The 20,322-nt window shown below is 39.4% G+C and overlaps 3 protein-coding genes and 2 pseudogenes across 3 annotated transcripts; all 5 read left to right on the forward strand.

Moving 5' to 3' along the window:
- The first annotated feature begins 519 nt into the window (after window positions 1–519).
- On the forward strand, window positions 520–1,464 carry LOC119254205 (olfactory receptor 5B3-like). Its single transcript, XM_037521325.1, has one exon. It carries the CDS (start codon window positions 520–522, stop codon window positions 1,462–1,464), a length of 945 nt encoding a protein of 314 aa, XP_037377222.1.
- Window positions 1,465–2,542: 1,078 nt separating this feature from the next.
- LOC119254206 (RNA-binding protein EWS-like) lies at window positions 2,543–4,392 on the forward strand (annotated as a pseudogene).
- Window positions 4,393–10,513: 6,121 nt separating this feature from the next.
- Window positions 10,514–11,458, forward strand: LOC119254335 (olfactory receptor 5B3-like). Its single transcript, XM_037521444.1, has one exon. It carries the CDS (start codon window positions 10,514–10,516, stop codon window positions 11,456–11,458), a length of 945 nt encoding a protein of 314 aa, XP_037377341.1.
- A 1,057-nt stretch (window positions 11,459–12,515) lies between these two features.
- Window positions 12,516–13,461, forward strand: LOC119254207 (RNA-binding protein EWS-like; annotated as a pseudogene).
- A 5,625-nt stretch (window positions 13,462–19,086) lies between these two features.
- On the forward strand, window positions 19,087–20,028 carry LOC119254209 (olfactory receptor 5B17-like). Its single transcript, XM_037521327.1, has one exon. The coding sequence runs from the start codon at window positions 19,090–19,092 to the stop codon at window positions 20,026–20,028; it is 939 nt and encodes a 312-aa protein (XP_037377224.1). The 5' UTR covers window positions 19,087–19,089.
- The last annotated feature ends 294 nt before the right edge of the window (window positions 20,029–20,322 follow it).

A 20,322-nucleotide genomic window follows, 5' to 3' on the forward strand; every position in this document is an offset into this window, starting at 1 on the left:
GATTTTAATACAGCTAAGACCACTGGACTTAGAAATTACTCAGCATGATTTCAAATGTTAATTTTAGTCCAGTGTTGCCAATTAATTCTTATTAAAGTATGTAAAGTTATTTGGTCTCTTAAAGCATCGTGATTTATTATTGTAATAACAAACCAAATCCAATGTTTTTGATAGAATATTCATATAAATATATACAGTATGTAGAGAGGTTGTTGTTAGATGAGAAATATACAAATAAATAGTCAGATATATTTATTCAAGAAAAGTCATTGAGTTTTAAGTTATAAAACTTAAAAATTAGAGAGGTGAAACATGAAGATATTATATTCAACCATATGCCAATCTGTATATAATTAAAGCACTAAATTATATTGTAAATTCATTTTTTTAAATAGGAACAATCTTAAAATACAAATTATTGTGAAAATGTGATACTATATACGCAATTTTCAACTTAAAATTTGTTTATCACTGTTCCTTTCCACTCATATCCTCTATGTATTTTGTTACTCAATAGCAATGAAGAACAACACAGAAGTGACGGAGTTCATCCTCCTAGGACTGACTGATGACCCACAGCTACAGATCCCACTGTTTATAATCTTCACCCTCATCTACCTCATCACTGTAGTAGGGAACCTGGGCATGATAGTGCTGATCCTCTTGGACTCTCATCTCCACACGCCCATGTACTTCTTCCTCAGTAATCTGTCTCTGGTGGACTTTGGTTACTCCACAGCTGTCACTCCTACAGTCATAGCTGGATTTCTTACAGAAGAAAATGTCATCTCCTACAATGCCTGTGCTGCTCAGATGTTCTTTTTTGCAGTATTTGCCACTGTAGAAAATTTCCTCTTGGCCTCAATGGCCTATGACCGCTATGCAGCCGTGTGCAAACCCTTGCATTACACCACCACCATGACCACAGAAGTGTGTGCACATCTGGCCACAGCCTCCTACCTCTGTGGTATCATGAATGCCTCCATCCAAGTTGGGGACACATTCAGCCTCACTTTCTGTGGCTCCAATGTGGTCCATCACTTTTTCTGTGATATACCAGCTGTCATGGTTCTCTCTTGCTCTGATAGACATGTTAGTGAACTCGTTCTTGTTTATATAGTGAGCTTCAATATCTTTTTTGCTCTCCTGGTTATCTGGATATCCTACATTTTCATATTTGCCACCATCCTAAAGATGCACTCATCATCAGGCTATCAGAAGGCTCTGTCCACCTGTGCCTCCCACTTTGCTGCCGTCTCCATCTTCTATGGGACTGTTATCTTCATGTACTTACAGCCCAGCTCCAGCCATTCCATGGACACAGACAAAATGGCATCTGTGTTCTATGCCATCATCATCCCCATGCTGAACCCCATGGTCTACAGCCTAAGGAACAAGGAGGTCAAGAGTGCCTTCATGAAGCTATTTGTAGCAGTAAAATCATCTTTAGGATCAGGATTTTAAGGTTGTGCAATGTGTAATACCCTTTCATTAATTCATGTGACTCCGGTTTAAAAGTAAAGTGGTTCCATAGATGTTAATCATATTCCCTTGAGAAACATATTTAGTAACTGAAGTGTTAGTTTCAAAATAATTTCTTTGCTATTTGGCCTTGCATTTTCTGATTAACACAATGTTTTCTTCCCATACCTCTTAGGTCAGCTCACATTTCCCCAGCTTTCCTCAGAGAAATGTCATAAATGTGTAGTACAAGGAAAGATGTTTTTATTTTCTATATTCATTCCTGAGATCTGTGGTCCTAATTCTTTTTAATTTGTGCACATTAAATTTCACTCTTTGCTAGGTAGAGTTCTGTGGGTTTTCACAGAATTGTGTGTTCATGACACAGTACCAAGGAGCATAATTGTGTCATCTTAGAAAGTCCATTCCTAATTCTTATGGACAACCATTCCCTTGGAAATCACCGTACTAGCTTTTCATCCAATGTTATTTGAATGGAATCATATAGTACCAAGCCTGTACATCTTGCTTACTGCATTTTAAAATTCACTGTAGACATCCATTTTTTTGCATGAGTCATGAGTACTCTGTTTAATCATTGGATAGTCTTCTGTTTAGTGCTATACTAGTGTATTTCATTCATTTTTCAAAGAGCTTCTGGTTATTTCCAGTTCTGGCAATTGTTAATCTCAAATGTTTAAATACATTTGCATAAAGGTTTATGGGGGGTATAAGTTTTCAGTTTACATTTAACATTTAGTTATTTTGCATATGGACTGATAACAGTTGCAGGTAAATTGGTTGAAAAGAATTTATTTTCTCTGCTCACTTGCCATAGCACCTGACAAAGTTCAGCTGAACCCAAAGGCAATCTGAGGCATTTGGGTGATTCTCATGCATTAATGTAGATGCATCAATTTTAAATGTAATACTGGCATGGGGCATGAGGGGAATTCAGCAATTTCGCTTCTCATAGTAAATCCAAAGAAAACAAAAACACTAACGAAAAGATATCTGCTGGCACCTAAAAGCAAAGCAAGAAGGAGAAGAACGTTGAAAGAACCAGAAAGAAGGAGAGAAAATGGCAGCCACAGATTACAGTACCCACAGCCAAGCAGCAGTCCTGCAGCACTATGGGGCTTACACCTCCCAGCCCATTCAAGAGCATATGGGCAACAAAGTAGGGGACACTTGCACATTGATGTCAGCCACACCTAGGCTCAGACTACTGCCACCTATGGGTGTACCATCTATGCAGTTTCATGTAGACAGCTACCCACTAACTTTAATAGTCCACCTGTCCCTGGGCTCACAGTCAGCTGTCCAGCAGTATGGCACAGCCATTATGATACCATCTCTGCTACAGTTTCGATCATTCATTTTCCTCTGCAACTCCATCTGCCTAAGACACTCAGCCTGTTTACTCAAACCACTGACAACATCCAGTAGCTGTTACATTGCAAGGCCACAAGATGTTAACAAAATTGCTAAGATTAGTCAGCCTCAATCTAGTACAGGGATTTACAACCAGCCCAGCCCAGGATTTGGACAAGAAACTTGTTATCCCCTGTCCCTATGCATCCAGCTGCCACACCGCCTTCTCTTCTCCTATCAGCTATTCCTTTTCACAGTTGACTAGTTATGATCAGAGCAGTTACACTCAGCAGGTCACCTACAAAGCGAGCAGCTATGGACAGCAAAATATCTATGGTTGATGAAGTGGCTATGTGCAGCAGCCACCCACAACTCACTCACTGCCCCCCAAAATGGACCCTCCCTCCAGGCTCCATGTCAACATAGTCAACAAGAAGCCTCTGCAGGTAGCAAAGTTCCTTCAACAGGAGCACCCCAGTAGCATGGGTGATTATGCACGGGAATCCCAAGGATTTTGCAGCAGGAAGGGCAGGAGCAAGAGTGGACCTCATCACTGGGGCAGAGAAGAGACAGGTTGATGTGGCAGCGCCAGCAGATGTGGACGCAGAGATAGACCTGGTGGAATGGGCGCTGGAGATCCAGGTGGCCTCAATAAGCCAGATGAACCCATGGAGGAAGGACCAGATCTTTTTTTTTTTTTAAGATTTACTTATTTATGCATACAAGAACTGGGGTACAGGCCAGAGGTGTGGGGGGTGAGAGGATTCACCAGAGACAGAGTGGGGAACAGAACAGGCAGACTGACTGAAATATACTGCTGAGGGGAGCAGCGGGCGAGACAGGAGAGGTCTACTGAGCCATGTGGGTAGCTCCCTGGCCGGGGATTGAACTCTGCTGCAGTGGCTGCAGACAGCTTCATAGGTTGTGTCTTAACCCCTTGCTCCATCAGGGAGGCCCGGAAGTACCAGAACTTGATCTCCACGAGCCTATAGATCCAGAAGAAGCCTTCCTAGTGACTTTGATAACAGTGTGATTTATGTGCATGGATTCTAGATGATCTTTAAGAGAACAAAACCCAGCAACCCAATATGCACATCTATTTGGGTAAGGAAACTCAGAGGTGATGTCCCCCTGCCTGCCGAGGTTGCAGGGGAGTGGTTTGATGGGAAAGATTTTCAAGGAGCAAACTGAAAGTTTCTCTTTATCAGAAGAAGCCTTCAATGAAGAGCAGATGGTGTGACTATCCCACCCCATCAGGCGGATGGGATGGTACAGCCTCGCGTGATGGTCCTGGGTGCCGTGGGGGACCGAGTTGGAGACAGAGGAGGCTTTCCCACAAAAGCACCTTGGGGTTCCCAAGAGAACCCTCCAGAGCAGGAAACGTCCAGCACTGAGTTGGGGACTGAGAGTGCCCCCGTGCAGGACGTGGAAAGCAGAACTTTGCCTGGAGAACAAAATGCAAGCGGTGTGAGACCCCCCAAGTCTGGAGACTTCCTCCCACCACCCTTCTCCTCCCAAGGTGGTGACCAGGCATGTCATTACATGACACCATTTTAAAGGGAGGAGACCCTGCACAGAGCTCCTTTGGTCATCATTCATACAAGTGACTGCCAATACTTTTTAGCATACACCAGCCTTTCCCCAAAGTGAGTACTGGAAATGAATCTGCATCCAGATCCAGGGAAAACACCTTAAGATAATTAACATAGCAATTCATGTTGAAATGATAACCCCTTACAAAGTCACTAGAGACCCACCCTCATTTGTTTTTTACAGACATTACTATGAAATAGTTTGAAAAGCAATTTTATTATTCCTGTAGCACAGATAAGTTGAGCTTGGTGGAAGTGGAAGTAAATAGTTCTTCCAAGTACATAAAACATCTGATGTACATGCCAAGACTTGGATGTAGGCTTCCTAGTTCCTTGGTAATAATTCTTCCTCCATTTCTGAGGTAATAATAAGCCTCAGATACCTTGGAGCATTTGACCAGTACCCGAGAGGCAGTTTCCCAGAAATTATTTGGACATACTTCTAGGGCTGGATTTCACATCTCAAACTCACAATTCAATATTGTCTTTCTTATCTTTCCAAGAGCAAGGGAAGCCTCTAGACTCCATGAACACTTTCTGTGATCTTATGAACTCATTCTGGTTGTTTGAATACTTTTTTTTTTCTGAAACATTTGAAAAACATAGGATTCAAAAATATTTATTCAGCAGAGAGTAGAATTTATGAGAGTCCATGTGGCTTTCCTTAAGAGGACTGCAAAAAGCTATGATAGATATTTTGATTGAATTGGGGGTAAATGTCTCCAATTTCTCATGTTTTGGATTGTTATTGAAGGGATGACTAGGTTAACATGTGAGACAATAGTTCTGTAGACTCCACAGGATTACCATGAAACCCTCAAAAGTCTTACTCTATTCTTACTCTCATTTCCCCACTTTCTTTCATTCCCTGTTCTTCCAGACATTCTGACAGTGGTGTGACTTATGCACAGACACAAGGAAAGCTGGACATTACCTTGATTCTTGCACTGATCTCTTAATGCATGTGCAGTATGAGGAAAGTACATAACCTCTTTAATTCTACATTTTCTTAACTGGAAATGAGGTTTATATGTGTGTGGGAGTATATACATACTTTTGCTTGCTCTCCCTCCTGCTATCTCTACCTACTGATCATCTATCTTTCTGTCACCCATCTTTTTCTCTCTGTCTCTTTCACTCTAGCTTCCTCTCATTCCATCAATCAACCAATCATTTATCCACAGATCCATTCTTCTTTGAGACAAACTGGTACATAGACACTAAATTTCAGTGTTAAAAAACTCAGAAGATCTGATCTAGAAGATTAATTAATTCCATATATGTGATTTGAGCACAATAATACTGCTCTCTGATCCTCAGGTCATTCATATATACATTTAGGAAGTAAACCACATCATTTCTAAAGATGTTCAAGAATCTCTAACTCTGGGGATTAATTACCTTCTCTATATTGCTATCTTATCCCACTATATTATAGTATAGTAGCCTAAATAATGATCTCCAAAATGTTTACATCCTAATCCCTTGCACCTGTAAGTATATTGACTACCAGTAAAGAAACTGTAGATTTATGACCAAGTCACAGAATTTGAGATGATTACAATAATACTGGATTATCCGTGTGGACCCAATGTGACATGTTATTAATCATGTACATATAAATTGATTAAAAATAAAATTTAAAATTATCAGTTATGGCATTGTGTGTGTGATGTATTGATACATAAATTTAAGGTCAGATATAATGTAGAGTAGGACCAGGATGAAGATAGTGGAGAATACTGGTTTTCAGAGAATGATAGTGGTTTTCAAATTAAAGTGAAAAGATTTAAATTATTGTTTTGTTCATGAAACAATCTACAAATTAAAGTCACCTATCCAGACTATTAATCTTTAGTAATCAATACCTGTAATCAAGCTAGGTATTGATAGTAATGCTTTGAGAATGAGTGTAAGAAAGGAATTTCAACAGAAACTAAAATGTGACTTGCAAGGAAAAATTAAACAAAAGAGGACTTAGAGATTTCTGCTTTCTCACACAGAATAACTGACATATTCAGTCACATGGAGAGGCAGGTTAGAGTAAAAGAAATAGGGATTTCTACTTCAACACAGATAACAATATGAATGGACCAAAAGTACTAAAGAAATACTACAGACTTAAAAAGAATATGTATTCAAGTACATCCTTCCAAAAGTAAAATTATTTGGAAATAGAGTTAACTGGTTTCCAGGGGCAGTTGGAGGGAGAAGAGATTGATCAAAAGAAGTTGATAAAAATGTATTATGCTGACTGTGATTATTTGACAAAAATTGGACAAAATTTTTCGAACTATGCATTAAATTGTGGCTATTACTGTATGTAAATAAGACATTACTAATAAATGGACAAAAAGAAATAAAAAATAATACAAAAATGTGTGTTTATAATGAAAACAAACAGTTTCATCCCAACAGGCAGTTTAATTGCTTCTTTCTGGGAAAATGGGATGACAAATTGTCCATGTTCTCACCAGGGAAATTCTCAGAGAGCCCCAGGTTTCTATAATTCTCCCTGCATCTCCATACAGTAGGCTTTGAATCCCAAAATGACCACGTCACATCATTTTAGAGGAGCCAGACTGTATGCTGAGCCCATAGGATCATCTTTATTCTTCTGAACATTTATTCATGTGGCACACAGAGGTGCTCCCCAACCTAAGAATTTTCTCTGACTCCTCAATGTTGTCAGGGAAAGCACCCCAAGGCAATCTATATGGGTTGACTTAAAATTATAAGCCCTTAGAAATAGTTAGACTTTAATTTATTTTATATTTTTAAAAACAATTCTGTGATTTAGACAGAGGTAATATTATTATTGCTGTTGTTATTGTTATTATTTACAAATATGGAGGCAGTAGGTGCCTCCTTTAAAGGCATGGGAAGGGCCTCCCCTGTGGAGCAGCGGTTGAGCGCTGGGTTGCAAAGCTGCCCACGACCTCTGCGGCGCCGGTTCGATCCCCGGCTGCTCCCCGGCCACCGGAGGAGGGTCCCACATGGCGCGCAGACCTCTCCTGCCGCCCGCTGCTCCCCTCAGCAGTGTCCTTCGGTCCTTCTGCCTGCTCTGCTCCCTGCTCTGGCTCTGGTGAATTCTCTCACCCTCCCGCGCTTCTGACTGTACCCAGTGCATGCATAAATAAACAAACAAACAAATAAATAAATACATGCCTCTTAAAAAAAAAAATAAATAAAGGCATGGGAAAAATGCTTGATCCACATTAACATCTTTCCCCCTATATTACCAATCTAGATAACTTGAACCCTCATTAACACTCCTGCTGGGGAGGTCCTCTGCTCATACTTAGGCATTATTTCACAGCTGTTATTCTGACTTCAGACTGACTGTTCAACCTCTTCCCGCAGCCTGGTAAGCATCCACATTTATAAATTATTTTTTAGCAAGAAGTGTTATTCCTGAAAAATCTGTGGTGCAGCCACACTTCAAGTAATTTGAAACAGAAATAGATTGTTTCAATGTATTTCTAAAATAAGACTGGAATTTAACTGTCAAAATTTCTATCACAAGAGTTTACTGATATTTATGAAACACCATCCTGATTTTCTAAAGAAATGAACAAAAATAAGTAAAATAATGATGCTCTGATTGGCCAAGTATAATTTATCTTGTTCACTAAGTTTTGGCCTCTGATTGGAGGTCCAACAAACAAACAATCGAAGCAGAAGTGCAAGGTGATCCTTAAACTACAAAATTATCATTATGAATTAATAATGATCAAACTTCATGTTAAACTTTTACTTATAGTCTCATGCTTATCAATACTAACACTTTCCCAGATAGTGATGGTCGGTGGGTAAAAGCATAGACTTTTGAGCTCAAAAATGGATTGAACTACTGAATCCTGACTCTTGTAAAGCTCTGCTTTTCCAATTTTTAATCTTAATTTTTATTGAGCAAACATTATTTTACAACACTGAGTACGTTTTCCGGGTACAGTTTCACACTTCTTCCAATGCATTTTCCACACCACAACCACCATTCCAATTCTAATTGGAATAACTGGCCACTGTCTTCAAGGGACCCCTCCTCCCATTCCCCCCTTTTCTACTTCCTACCCCATGGAAACACCATGGTGTGTCAGGGTCCAATGGTTTATAGTCATTTTCTTTTTTTGGTTCCTTGACTTTGTTTCTTTATATTCTACACTTGAATGAAACCATACAAGATTTGCCTTTCTCTTTTTGATATTTCACTTAGCACAACATTGTCAACCTCTATGCATGTCGGTGGAAAGGCAAGATTTCATTTTCTTTTTTATAGCTGAGTAGTCTTCCACTTTGTGTAAATAGTCAGTATTCTTCACACAATCAACTGTTGTTGCGCAACTAGGTTGTTCCTACATCTTGGTTATGGGGAATAGTGCTCAGTGAACATGGAATGTCCCAGCTAGAAATCAGATGATTTTATAGCATCACATAACCTCTTAAACCCTTGATTTCCTTAATGCTAAAGTAGTTATAATAATACTAGCTATTTCAAACACTCACAACACAATTCACATAAGCACACAAAGTCCCATCCTTGGCTGTGGAAGAATGTAATATATGCTAACAGTGGTTATGTGGGGTAAGGTCAGCAAATATATTGTCCTTGTAGAACAGACTTGGGGAGTAAAGTTGCAAAAGCTTTAGGAGGAAGGTGGTAGTAGTTAACCAAGGATGGATGCCCTTCCAAAGTGTGCAAACTCAAATGAAAAGTTTAAAATAAATATGAAAAAATTACCAATATGGTGCTTGTCTCCAAAACAGATTTACAGGCTGAGGATGGCCCACAGATAAGGAGGGATCAAGCTTGATATCTGTGATCTTGCTATGACATGACAGTAATGAAAGAAAGACTTTAAGAAAAAGAGACTCTTGTTCAAACTAGATATAGGTATCAAAGAAGAAATTAAGCAGAAGTCTGGCTCACTCGGAATTGCTGGAGCAACCCATTCTATGGGGCAAGCAAGGACAGACTGAGATACCCTGGAGATCACAGAAAATTCCGGTCGCTCTGGGTTGGGAGAAAAGGTAAATTGAAGAGGAATTTCAGAACTCACCCACACCTGAAATCCTACAGGCTGCCTCCTATTTTCCCCAAACTAACAAAGAAACCATCATTGTGTCCTCATAGTTATATCACAGCTAACACTCATCAGACTGAAGTTAACCACAATTCTGACTGTTTTTGGGGAATTACTTTTTCTAAGTCACAAGTCTTATGTAATGTCAATTTCATTACTATCTTTACTCCATAGAATGAAAATGAGGGACAGGCTATTAGGTAGGGCCAATGACTCCGAGGTAGAAAGGGGTAATGGGGGTGTGTACCTCATCCTGAAGCCCAAGCTCTATACCAAATGATGTGCCTCCTTTTCAGAATTGCCTCTGCTACGTGTATATGCACCTGCTGGTCCAGTGTTGCATCACACACACTAAGCGCATATCTTAGTGACTGCATTATGCAATCACAAATACTGAGTTTGGATCAGTGAAGACTATGGGTACTTTCAAATAGAGTGAAATTCACTTTGGATTTATTCCACTAAGTTCATTGGACTTAGAAATTACTGAGTATGATTTCAAATATTGATTACGCTTCAGAGCATGACAGCCAATTAATTCTATTTAAGTATAAAAAATTATTCAACTTCTTGTGCATCATACTTTTATATTATAATAACAAACCAAATCATAATGTTCCTGATAGGTTATAATAAATATATATCTAAACTATCTAGAGAGGTTCTTATTTAGGCGAGAAATATACAAATAAATAGTCAGATATATTCATACTGGACAAGCCATTGATCAACCCATTTCATTTTATATAACTCAGACTATAAACTTGTAAAATTTAAAAATTAGAGAGGTAAAATACAAAGATACTTAATTCAGCAGCATGTTAATGTGTATATAATTAAAGCACTAAATTCTATTGTCAAGTCTTTTTTTATAATATGGACAATCTTGAAATAAAAGTTATTGCTAAAATGAAATGATACTATTTATGCAATTTTCAACAAGTTTGTTTATCACTATCTCTTTCTGCTCATATCTCCAAAGCATTTGGTGACTCAACAGCAATGAAGAACAACACAGAAGTGACCGAGTTCATCCTCCTGGGACTGACGGATGACCCACAGCTGCAGATCCCACTGTTTATAATCTTCACCCTCATCTACCTCATCACTGTAGTAGGGAACCTGGGGATGATAGTGCTGATCCGCTTCGACTCTCATCTCCACACGCCCATGTACTTCTTCCTCAGTAACCTGTCTCTAGTGGACTTTGGTTACTCTACAACTGTCACTCCTAGAGTCATAGCTGGATTCTTTATAGAAAAAAAGGTCATCTCCTACAATGCCTGTGCTGCTCAGATGTTCTTTTTTGCAAATTTTGCCACGGTAGAAAATTTCCTCTTGGCCTCAATGGCCTATGACCGCTATGCAGCCGTGTGCAAACCCTTGCATTACACCACCACCATGACCACAGAAGTGTGTGCACGTCTGGCCACAGCCTCCTACCTCTGTGGTTTAATGAATGCATCCATCCATGTTGGGGACACATTCAGCCTCACTTTCTGTGGCTCCAATGTGGTCCATCACTTTTTCTGTGATATTCCAGCTGTCATGGTTCTCTCTTGCTCTGATAGACATGTTAGGGAATTGGTTCTTTTTTATGTAGTGAGCATTCAAGTGTCTCTAGCTCTCCTGGTTATCTGGATATCCTACATATTCATATTTGCCACCATCCTAAAGATGCGCTCATCTGCAAGCTATCAGAAGGCTCTGTCCACCTGTGCCTCCCACTTTGTTGCTGTCTCCATCTTTTATGGAACTGTTATGTTCATGTACCTGCAACCCAATTCCAGCCATTCCATGGACACAGACAAAATATCATCTGTGTTCTATGTCATAATCATCCCCATGCTGAACCCCATGGTCTACAGCCTGAGGAACAAGGAGGTCAAGAGTGCCTTCATTAAGCTTTTAGTAGCAGTAAAATCATCTTTAAGATCAGGATTTTAAGGTTGTACAATATTCAACAACCTAGTTTCATTAAAGCCACTGTGAAATTAAATACTTGAAGTGAGACCTATTCAAAAGATTCTTTTCCTGAGTAAATCACATTATTGAATTATTTACAATACCTGAATAGAGAGTCTAAAATGGTATTGGTACAGTTTTTCCTAAATCTTGGTTTATTCATTATTCTACATGCATTTTTATTTTGACCACTCGTCAGTGCAAATATATGTAAGACTTGGGCACCAATGAGCCATGACCACAAGTACATACTTGTGCCCCATGAGCATATACACACATTGGATTGTTGCTAGTTTTAAATACTAATATTTAAGAATTTGGAATAGAGTTTTATGACCAATATTTTAATATTCTTTCTTGGATTCTGTTCTGATAGTCCTAACCTGATGATAAGATGATATAATAAACTAAAAGTATGCCGTTGTGCTAGAACATTCACACAGTGATACATAAGTATAGCATTTTAAATGAATTGTTTCTGTCTTGATTGTGGTAGTCTTTAGAATCTACGCATGCATGATACAATTTTGACAAGGATAAAATGGAGTGTAAGAAAAATGTAGAGAGAAAAAAAAACATTTCTATTTCTTCAGACACTACTACCCATGTCGCACTTGAAAAAATTTCACTGGATACCAATAATGCTATAGATTTTATTCCTGGACATGTTTTAATATGTTAATGCTGCTTTTTAAAAAATTAATTCTATTGGTTTAAATTATTCTTCACTCTCCTTCATTCTTTTATCCTATTTTATTAACACTGATTTTCTTCCTTTTTCTTCACAATCTGTCAACTTCAACTCGCCCTTGCTCTGGGATATTTATAATTGCTCTTCCCAGTGTGGGATGTTCCTTATTTTATTGACATCTTGGTTTAGTGTTGCTCTGTATGGGTTTTCTCTCCTTATCACCTTTATGAATGAGTCATGCATGACCAGACACCATTGTTTCCATTCTGTTATTCTACATAGTATTACGGACCATCACCCATTGAAGATTTATCTGTTCATTTGTTTACAAGCAGCCCAGCCTAGGCTATGGGCAGAGAAGCAGTCACCCCAAGATCCCTCTGCAGTCACCACCCCACCTCTTCTTCTCCTACCAGCTATTCCTCTTCACAGTGGACTAGTCATGGTCAGGGCAGTTACTCTCAGCAGGTCACCAATGGGCAGAGAACAGCTACGGACAGCAGAGTATGGTCAATAAAGTGACTGAGTGCAACAGCCACTCACAACTTCCTCATTGCCCGCCCCCCCCAAACTCGACCCTCCAGTTAGGATCCAAGTCTACACAGCCAACAGAACAGCAGCTTCTGGCACCAGAGTTCTTTCCACAGGAGCACCCCAGTAGCATGAGTGATTATGGGCAGGAGTCTCAAGGATTTTGCAGCAGGAAGGGCAGGAGCAGGAGTGGGCCTCATCACTGGGGCAGGGAAGAGGCAGGTTGATGTGGACACACGAGCAGATGTGGACCCGGAGTTTGACCTTGTGGAATGGGCACTGTAGAGCCAGGTGACCTCAAAAGCCAGATGAACCCATGGAGGAAGGACTAAGTCTTGATCTCCACGAGCCTATACATCCAGATGAAGACTCTGACAACAGTGTGATTTATGTGCACGGATTCTAGATCACCTTTAAGAGCTATGGAGTTAAGATAAACAAAACCTGACAACCCAAAGTGCGCATCTACTTGGGTAAGGAAACCCGAGGCGATGGCCCCTGCCTGCCAAGGGTGCAGGGGAGCGGTTTGATGGGAAAGATCTTCAAAGAGCAAACTGAAAGTTTCTCTTCATCAGAAGATTTCAATGAACAACGGGCGGTTTGGCTACCCCACCCCATCAAGGCGGAGGGATGCCGCAGCCTCTCTGTGGAAGTCATGGCGCTGTGGGGGACCGAGCTGGAGACAGAGGAGGCTTCCCCACAAAAGCACCCTGGGGTTCCCGAGAGAACCCTCCAGAGAAGGAAATGTCCAGCACCGAGCTAGGGACTGAGAGCGCCCCAGTGCAGGATGTGGAAACCGGAACTTTGCCTGGAGAACAAAATGCAAGCAGTGTAAGGCCCCCCAAGCCTGAAGGATTCTTTCCACCACCCTTTCCGCCCCAGGTGGTGACTATGGCAGAGGTGGCCCTGGTAGCTTGAGTGTAGGGAGAGGGGGCCTCGTCACTGAGGTAGTCCCAGGGCAAGTCCAGAGGAGAATGTGGTGGACACAGAGGTGGCTTCTGTCATGTCAGGTGGACAGAACAGGAACGGAGGAAGCTTGGGGAGGAAGATGAGGTGGCTGTGGGGACACCCCATGGACTTTTGATGGAACAGATGGAAGGAAGTTTCCGTGGTCATGGAGGACCTGTATAAACACACAAAGGCAAGCACCATCAGGAAGGCAGAGACCCCCCTCTAGACACAGAGACCTGGCAGAGCTACACTGACCACCAGATTTCTTTTTAAAACTGAAAATGTTTTGGAACCAAAATGAAAATGCATACATTGTACAAAAATGAAAAATGATGTAAGAATTATATAAAATAAAATATTTTAAAAATAATTAAAAAACAAAACAAAACAAAAAACTCAAAATGTTTTAAATTTATAATTTCACATTTATAATGTTGGCTAAAGTGTCATGAGTAGTCCTTGTCTGTACTTTGGTGTATTTCATCTTTTGTGAAGAAACATTAAAACGAGTGAAATGTACCTCATCTTCTTGATCCAGTCATCTATCTTTGGGCATTTGGGTTGATTCCAAAGCTTAGCTATTGTAAACAGTGCTGCTATAAACATAGGGGTGCAGGTACTCTTTGGAGTTGATGTTTCTGTTTCCTTCGGGTAAATACCTAGGAGTGGAATTGCTGGATCATATGGAAGCTCTATGTTTAATAGGTCAAGAAATCTCCACACAGCTCTCCATAGTGGTTGGACCAGTTTGCACTCCCACCAACAGTGCAGGAAGATGAGGTACATATACACCATGGAATATTACTCAGCATTCAAAAAAGATAAACACATGCAATTTGCAGCAACATGGATGGCACTGGAAGGGATCATGCTTAGCGAAATAAGCCAGAAAGAAAAAGAAAAATATCGGATGGTTTCACTCATAGCAGGAATCTAGAAATCTTAAATAAGGGACCAGGAAAATGAATATCTATAAGAAAGTGAAAATCATAATCAACAAACAACTATGAACCAGAGACACTTTATGAGGGGTGGGGGGTGGGGGAGGAGGGATTGGGGTCAAAATAAAGGGGTTGCAATTGTTTGGGGAATATAAAAATAAAATTTAAAAATTAAAAAAAAAGGAGAATTAAATAGTAGTTACACAGGGATAGAGGGTGAATAGAATAAGAATGATGGTGTTCACGTTTTAAAAATAAAGTTAATTTTTATATACTAAAAAAAATCGAGTGAAATGGCATATTTATAACAACATTATTTACTGTGTGGAAAAATCCTACATATTTATTGATGAATGAATGATTGAAGTTTTATATAGTGTACACCCCAACCCCCCCAACACAATGGAATATTATTCAACCATTAAAAGGAGGAAACCCTACCAATGGTAAAAACTTGAATAGCCCTGGAAGGCTTATCTTATAGGAAGTAAGTCAGGCAGAGACAACTAAATACTGTATGGTCTGACTTATATGTGGAGTCTAGGAAGAAAACAAAATTCAAAATTATACAAAAAGAAATCACACTAGAGATGAAGGGTGGCAAGAGAGAATTGAAGGAGGGAGACAAAAAAGGTAGAGCTTTCCAGTTATAATATAAAAGAGTTCTAGGTATGTCATGGACAACACGAGGACTGTCGTTAACACTGCTGAGTGAGGAGACACAGGAAGAAGAGAAAACTTGCCAGTTGACCATAAATCTGAGGCAAACAGCAGAAAAGGAGTAAGGAAGGGGAGGGGGCCAAAACAGGGGAGGGGAGAGCACATGGAAGTGGGGGGAGATAGACTGGGGGGGCAGGGGGCTACAGTGTTGGGAGAACTATGGGTATCTGAGGGGAGAAATCAAATACTGCCCAAAAATGAACAATGTAAAAAATAACTAATTAACTAACTAAATACCTAAGAGTTTTCATCACGATGAGATTTTTTCCTTCAGCTTTTTCTTTCTACCTTTCTTTTCTTTTCATATTCTCTATAGGAGAAGGTGGTGTCAGCTGAAACTACTGTGGTCATCCTCACAATATATGTAAATGAAACCACCTTGCTGTTCACCTTACACCTCTACAGCGATGCTTGTCAATGATTTCTCAATTACTGGTAGAGAACTAATCACAATAAATGTGCATTATTCAAAGCAACCACTTTTTTATTTTATTTTATTTTTTTATTATTTAAATTTTATTTTTATATTCCCCATACAATTACAACCCCCTTATTTTGACCCCAAGCCCTCCTTTGCACTTTTTTATTTTAAAGGACAGATTTATTAGAAATAGGAGAAGGGAAACAAAGAGCCATCTGCATGTCTCTGTCTTTGCACGCCCAAAACTACTCTTGATACTTATAACTAGCACCTTAATTTTTACAATTGGAGGAGGACAGGAAAGAGCGAGACTGCAGGTGTAGGTGTGCACTGCTCAACATAGCACATTATGTCCCTGCACAATTTAATGGTATAAAGAAAAGTGATCGTCCTCACACGGGCCCTCTCCCCTGAGAGTCCCAAGCCTGTACAATTTTTTCCTTCTTAATTGTTTAAATCCCATCACGACTCCATGTGACATTACTTTAAAAGGACCGGAGTCTGAATAGAGCCAATTTGGTCACCATTTACTGAAATGAAATCTAATGATTTGATACACACCAGCCACTCCTCAAATGGAGTATTTGCAGTGAGTCTGCAACCATTGGCAGGGGAAATGCCCTAAGATTAAATGTAAATTAATTGATGCTCAAAATTTAAACCACCATGGCAGTCTTTTATATCCCCATCCTCATTATCTAACCGCATACAGTTCTGTAAATGTTGTGGAAGTCACCATTGTATTGGTATCACAAATATGGAAACGGAGATCAGCAGAATGTAAATTTTCTAAGTAAACAGAAGAATATGTAGTTGGATATTTATACTGAAAATCAGCCTTTTCAGTTCACATTAATGACTTTTCTGGCACTTCATGCTTCAGGGATCTTGGAACCTTTTTACCAGCACGAGAGGAAAACTTTCTCCTGTGTTATCTGTGCATTCTCCCATGAATGAATTCCTGATTGCAGATTCCCATTTCACGATTGCCTTTGTCTTCTTTTCAAGGAGCGTGGTAAGTTCTCACAGTCAATCCACTCTTCTAGTGAGAAATGAATTCATGCCAAAGCATTAGGGAAGCTCCATCTTATGAGTCTTTGAGCTTGCATCTTGCTGTTGGAAATTTGTTTCTGTTTTTTTCTAGTATTCATGTGCAAAAAAATTTTTTGTTCAGCAACTAGTATTTATTAAATAATATGCTTCTTTTTTAGGGGATGAGCAAAAACCTCAGATGGCTGATACTCTGAGTTGGTGGCAATTTCCCCCTGCTTACTATGTGCTGCCATCAAAGAGATATTAGCCAAACAGGGTGAAGGAACACTTGCTTACTCTAGATGGATCTTCATGACGCTGTTCCTGATCCTCACTCCATTTTCACTATCAGTTCCCCTCAATCTCACCATTTCATTACTTGGTTTTCTAGACAATCTAAAAATGCAGTGATTAAAACACAAGAATTGGGATCAGGTAGCCATGAATTGTACCTGAAATATCTTGTACTGGGTGGGAAATTCTAAGTAAGTGCACAAACTCGAATTCTCCATTTTCTTAACTGCAAATTACATAAAATGCTTATATTGGTTGTGCATACATTACTATAACTCTCCTTCCTCTGCTATCACTATCTTAAGCATCATCATCAGTATCATCTGTCATCTATATATCTACCTTTCCACCAATGAAACCAGTTGTACTTGAGCAGTAAATTTTAGTTGATACTAACCTCAGGAGAACTACTAGTTAACATAGACCCTAGTAATTTATATAATGAATTTAATATTATATTGATTGTATTATGTTAATATGGGTGAGGTATTGGCAAACAAATAGTTTAAGCTCTAGACATGTAGGGTAATGTTTAGGGACCAGGAAGACAAGGATAGGAAAGAGTGATCCCCAAGGAATGGATATCTTTCACAAGGGTTTGTCTAAAAGTGCAAGGATTCATGCTTGCTCATGAATAGACTTTCATGTGAGAATCAACTCCCCAATCCATGAATTTTCAACCCTCAATATCTCAGTATCTGATCCAGCTCAGTATTGAGAAGAATGACAGTATGAATGAGTCTAAGGTACCAGGGAGGATTTCAATACAGGCTATATGTGCATCTCAGAGCACAAGCTAAGTAAAGAGGAGCTGACTGTCCCTGGGTCCTCATACACAGTGACTGACACAGCCCTGAGGACAGAGAGAGACACACAGGGGAGGACAGAATATCTAAGTGCACAGTACATTGGAAAGGGCAAATCTGAGACTAAGGGGACCAGGCTTCCAAACCCACCAACTTGCATCTACTAGCCCAACTATGTTACACCAACACAGAGACCATCATGCCTGCCTAATAATAATAATAATGACAATAATAATAATTCTATACTCATCAGAATTGTGTTCAACACTCACTTTGTGCTATTTTTATGCATCATTTATTTGGACTCTTGTAATAATTCCTTGGAATCTTTACAGTACCATCTTGCTGATGGATAAAATGAGAATTGTGGTAGTTAAGGTTACCATTTACCATTTACTACCTAAATGGTAGGACAGAGAGTTGAATGCATGCACGTCTTCTCAAAATCAAGACTTTTACACCGAGTGCCATATTTTCTCTCCAGAAGTGAGTGGATGGGTGTACATACCTCTAATGCTGTATTAAGCCCACAATATATGCTCCACATTTACTTGTGAATTTCTCAACTGAACTACTCCATACAATGATTTTGGTACAATAAAAATATTTAAATGCACATTGGCTGGAATCAAAATCAATTCAAATTTATTAATGGCATTAAATTAGAACCACTCTGAGAGGATCTAAAATGTGATTTGTCCATTAATACCTTTGTACCTTTGAATAATTAATAATCAATCTCTCTGTTGCACAAGTTCCAATAAATAAATGAAATAAAATAACTAATATAGGTGATGAGTGGATTAAACATGTGATGTGTGTGTGTGTGTGTGTGTGTGTTTAGCACCTAGCATGTGGGCACTATCAAGGAGAAAGTCACTAGAAGACTCAAAAGTTCTGCTTTGGAAAATGGACTTATTCTAGACATGTAAAACTGGGCAACTCTTTCACCCTTCCTGGGACTCAGTTTACTCATGTATAAGCTCAACACACTGGAAAATCCATAAAGACCCTTCCTCTTCAAAATAGTATTAGCATAACAATGAGTTAATTATAAAAGGTGTTCTCCTGCCCATGCCCATGCTTGAGATTGAAGTATATTGACAAGAAATTATTGCTCTAATGAAGTAATGCTTGCATATTTCAATTTATGTGCAATTAGGTTTTGGTCATCAACGTGTTCTTCTCTTTTGTACAGAGCCTCTCATGATTCTCAGATCACATCCATGGAGAATAGCACAGAAGTGACTGAATTCATCCTGGTCGGACTAACCAATGTCCCACAGCTGCAGCTTCCTCTCTTTGTAATATTCACCCTCATCTACCTCATCACTCTGATAGGAAATTTGGGGGTGGTCACATTGATTCTAATAGACTCCCGTCTACACATCCCCATGTACTTCTTCCTCAGCAACCTCTCTTTGGTGGACTTTTGCTACTCTACAACAGTCACTCCAAAGGTAATTGCTGGGTTCCTTATAGGAGACAAGGTCATCTCCTACAATGCCTGTGCTGCTCAGATGTTCTTTTTTGCAGTCTTTGCCACCGTGGAAAATTTCCTCTTGACTGCAATGGCCTATGACCGCTATGCAGCCGTGTGCAAACCCTTGCATTACACCACCATCATGACCACAAATATGTGTGCTTGTCTCGTCATAGGCTCTTATTTCCTTGGTCTCCTGACTGCAGCTATTGATGTTGGAGACACATTCTCGCTCTCTTTTTGCATGTCCAATGTGGTCCACCACTTTTTCTGTGATATTCCAGCAGTCATGAGTCTGGCTTGCTCAAATAAATACTTCAGTGAGATGACTCTTTTTCTTCTTTCAAGCTTTTACATTTTTTTTGCACTTGTTGTTATTTTGATTTCCTACTTTTTCATTTTTATCACAATTTTTAAGGTGCACTCAGGTGAGGGATACCAGAGGGCATTATCTACCTGTGCCTCTCATCTCATTGCAGTTTTCATATTTTATGGGACTGTCATCATCATGTACTTGCAGCCAAGTTCCAGCCATTCCATGGACACAGACAAAGTTGTATCTGTATTCTATACTGTGGTGATCCCCATGCTGAACCCCTTGGTCTACAGCATGAGGAACAAAGAGGTCAAGAATGCATTCAAGAAGTTTGTTGAGAAGGTAAAATATTTCCTGGTCCCTTAGTGTTTTACTAAGTAAAAATCACAAAAGTTGTTTCATCATTTTTAGATACACTTCGTTCCATAAGTGAATGTCCATGGCCATGTATAACAATACAAAATATAAAATTGTGTCTAACATTATTTATTTCCTTAGTTTTACAACTGATTTAAGCATCCCTAAAACAGAAATATATAATTATTTTAGTAAAATTTTTTTAATGAATTATGTGTTTTGGTCACATTTTATCCAGATATAAATAATTATAACATTTATATAAATTAAAGTTGCAGTTGTTACTGAATACCTTTTGTAAGA

Source organism: Talpa occidentalis, unplaced genomic scaffold (assembly GCF_014898055.3).
Source record: "Talpa occidentalis isolate TD23 unplaced genomic scaffold, MPIMG_talOcc4v2.1 talOcc4.3, whole genome shotgun sequence".
Lineage (NCBI taxonomy): Eukaryota > Metazoa > Chordata > Mammalia > Eulipotyphla > Talpidae > Talpa > Talpa occidentalis.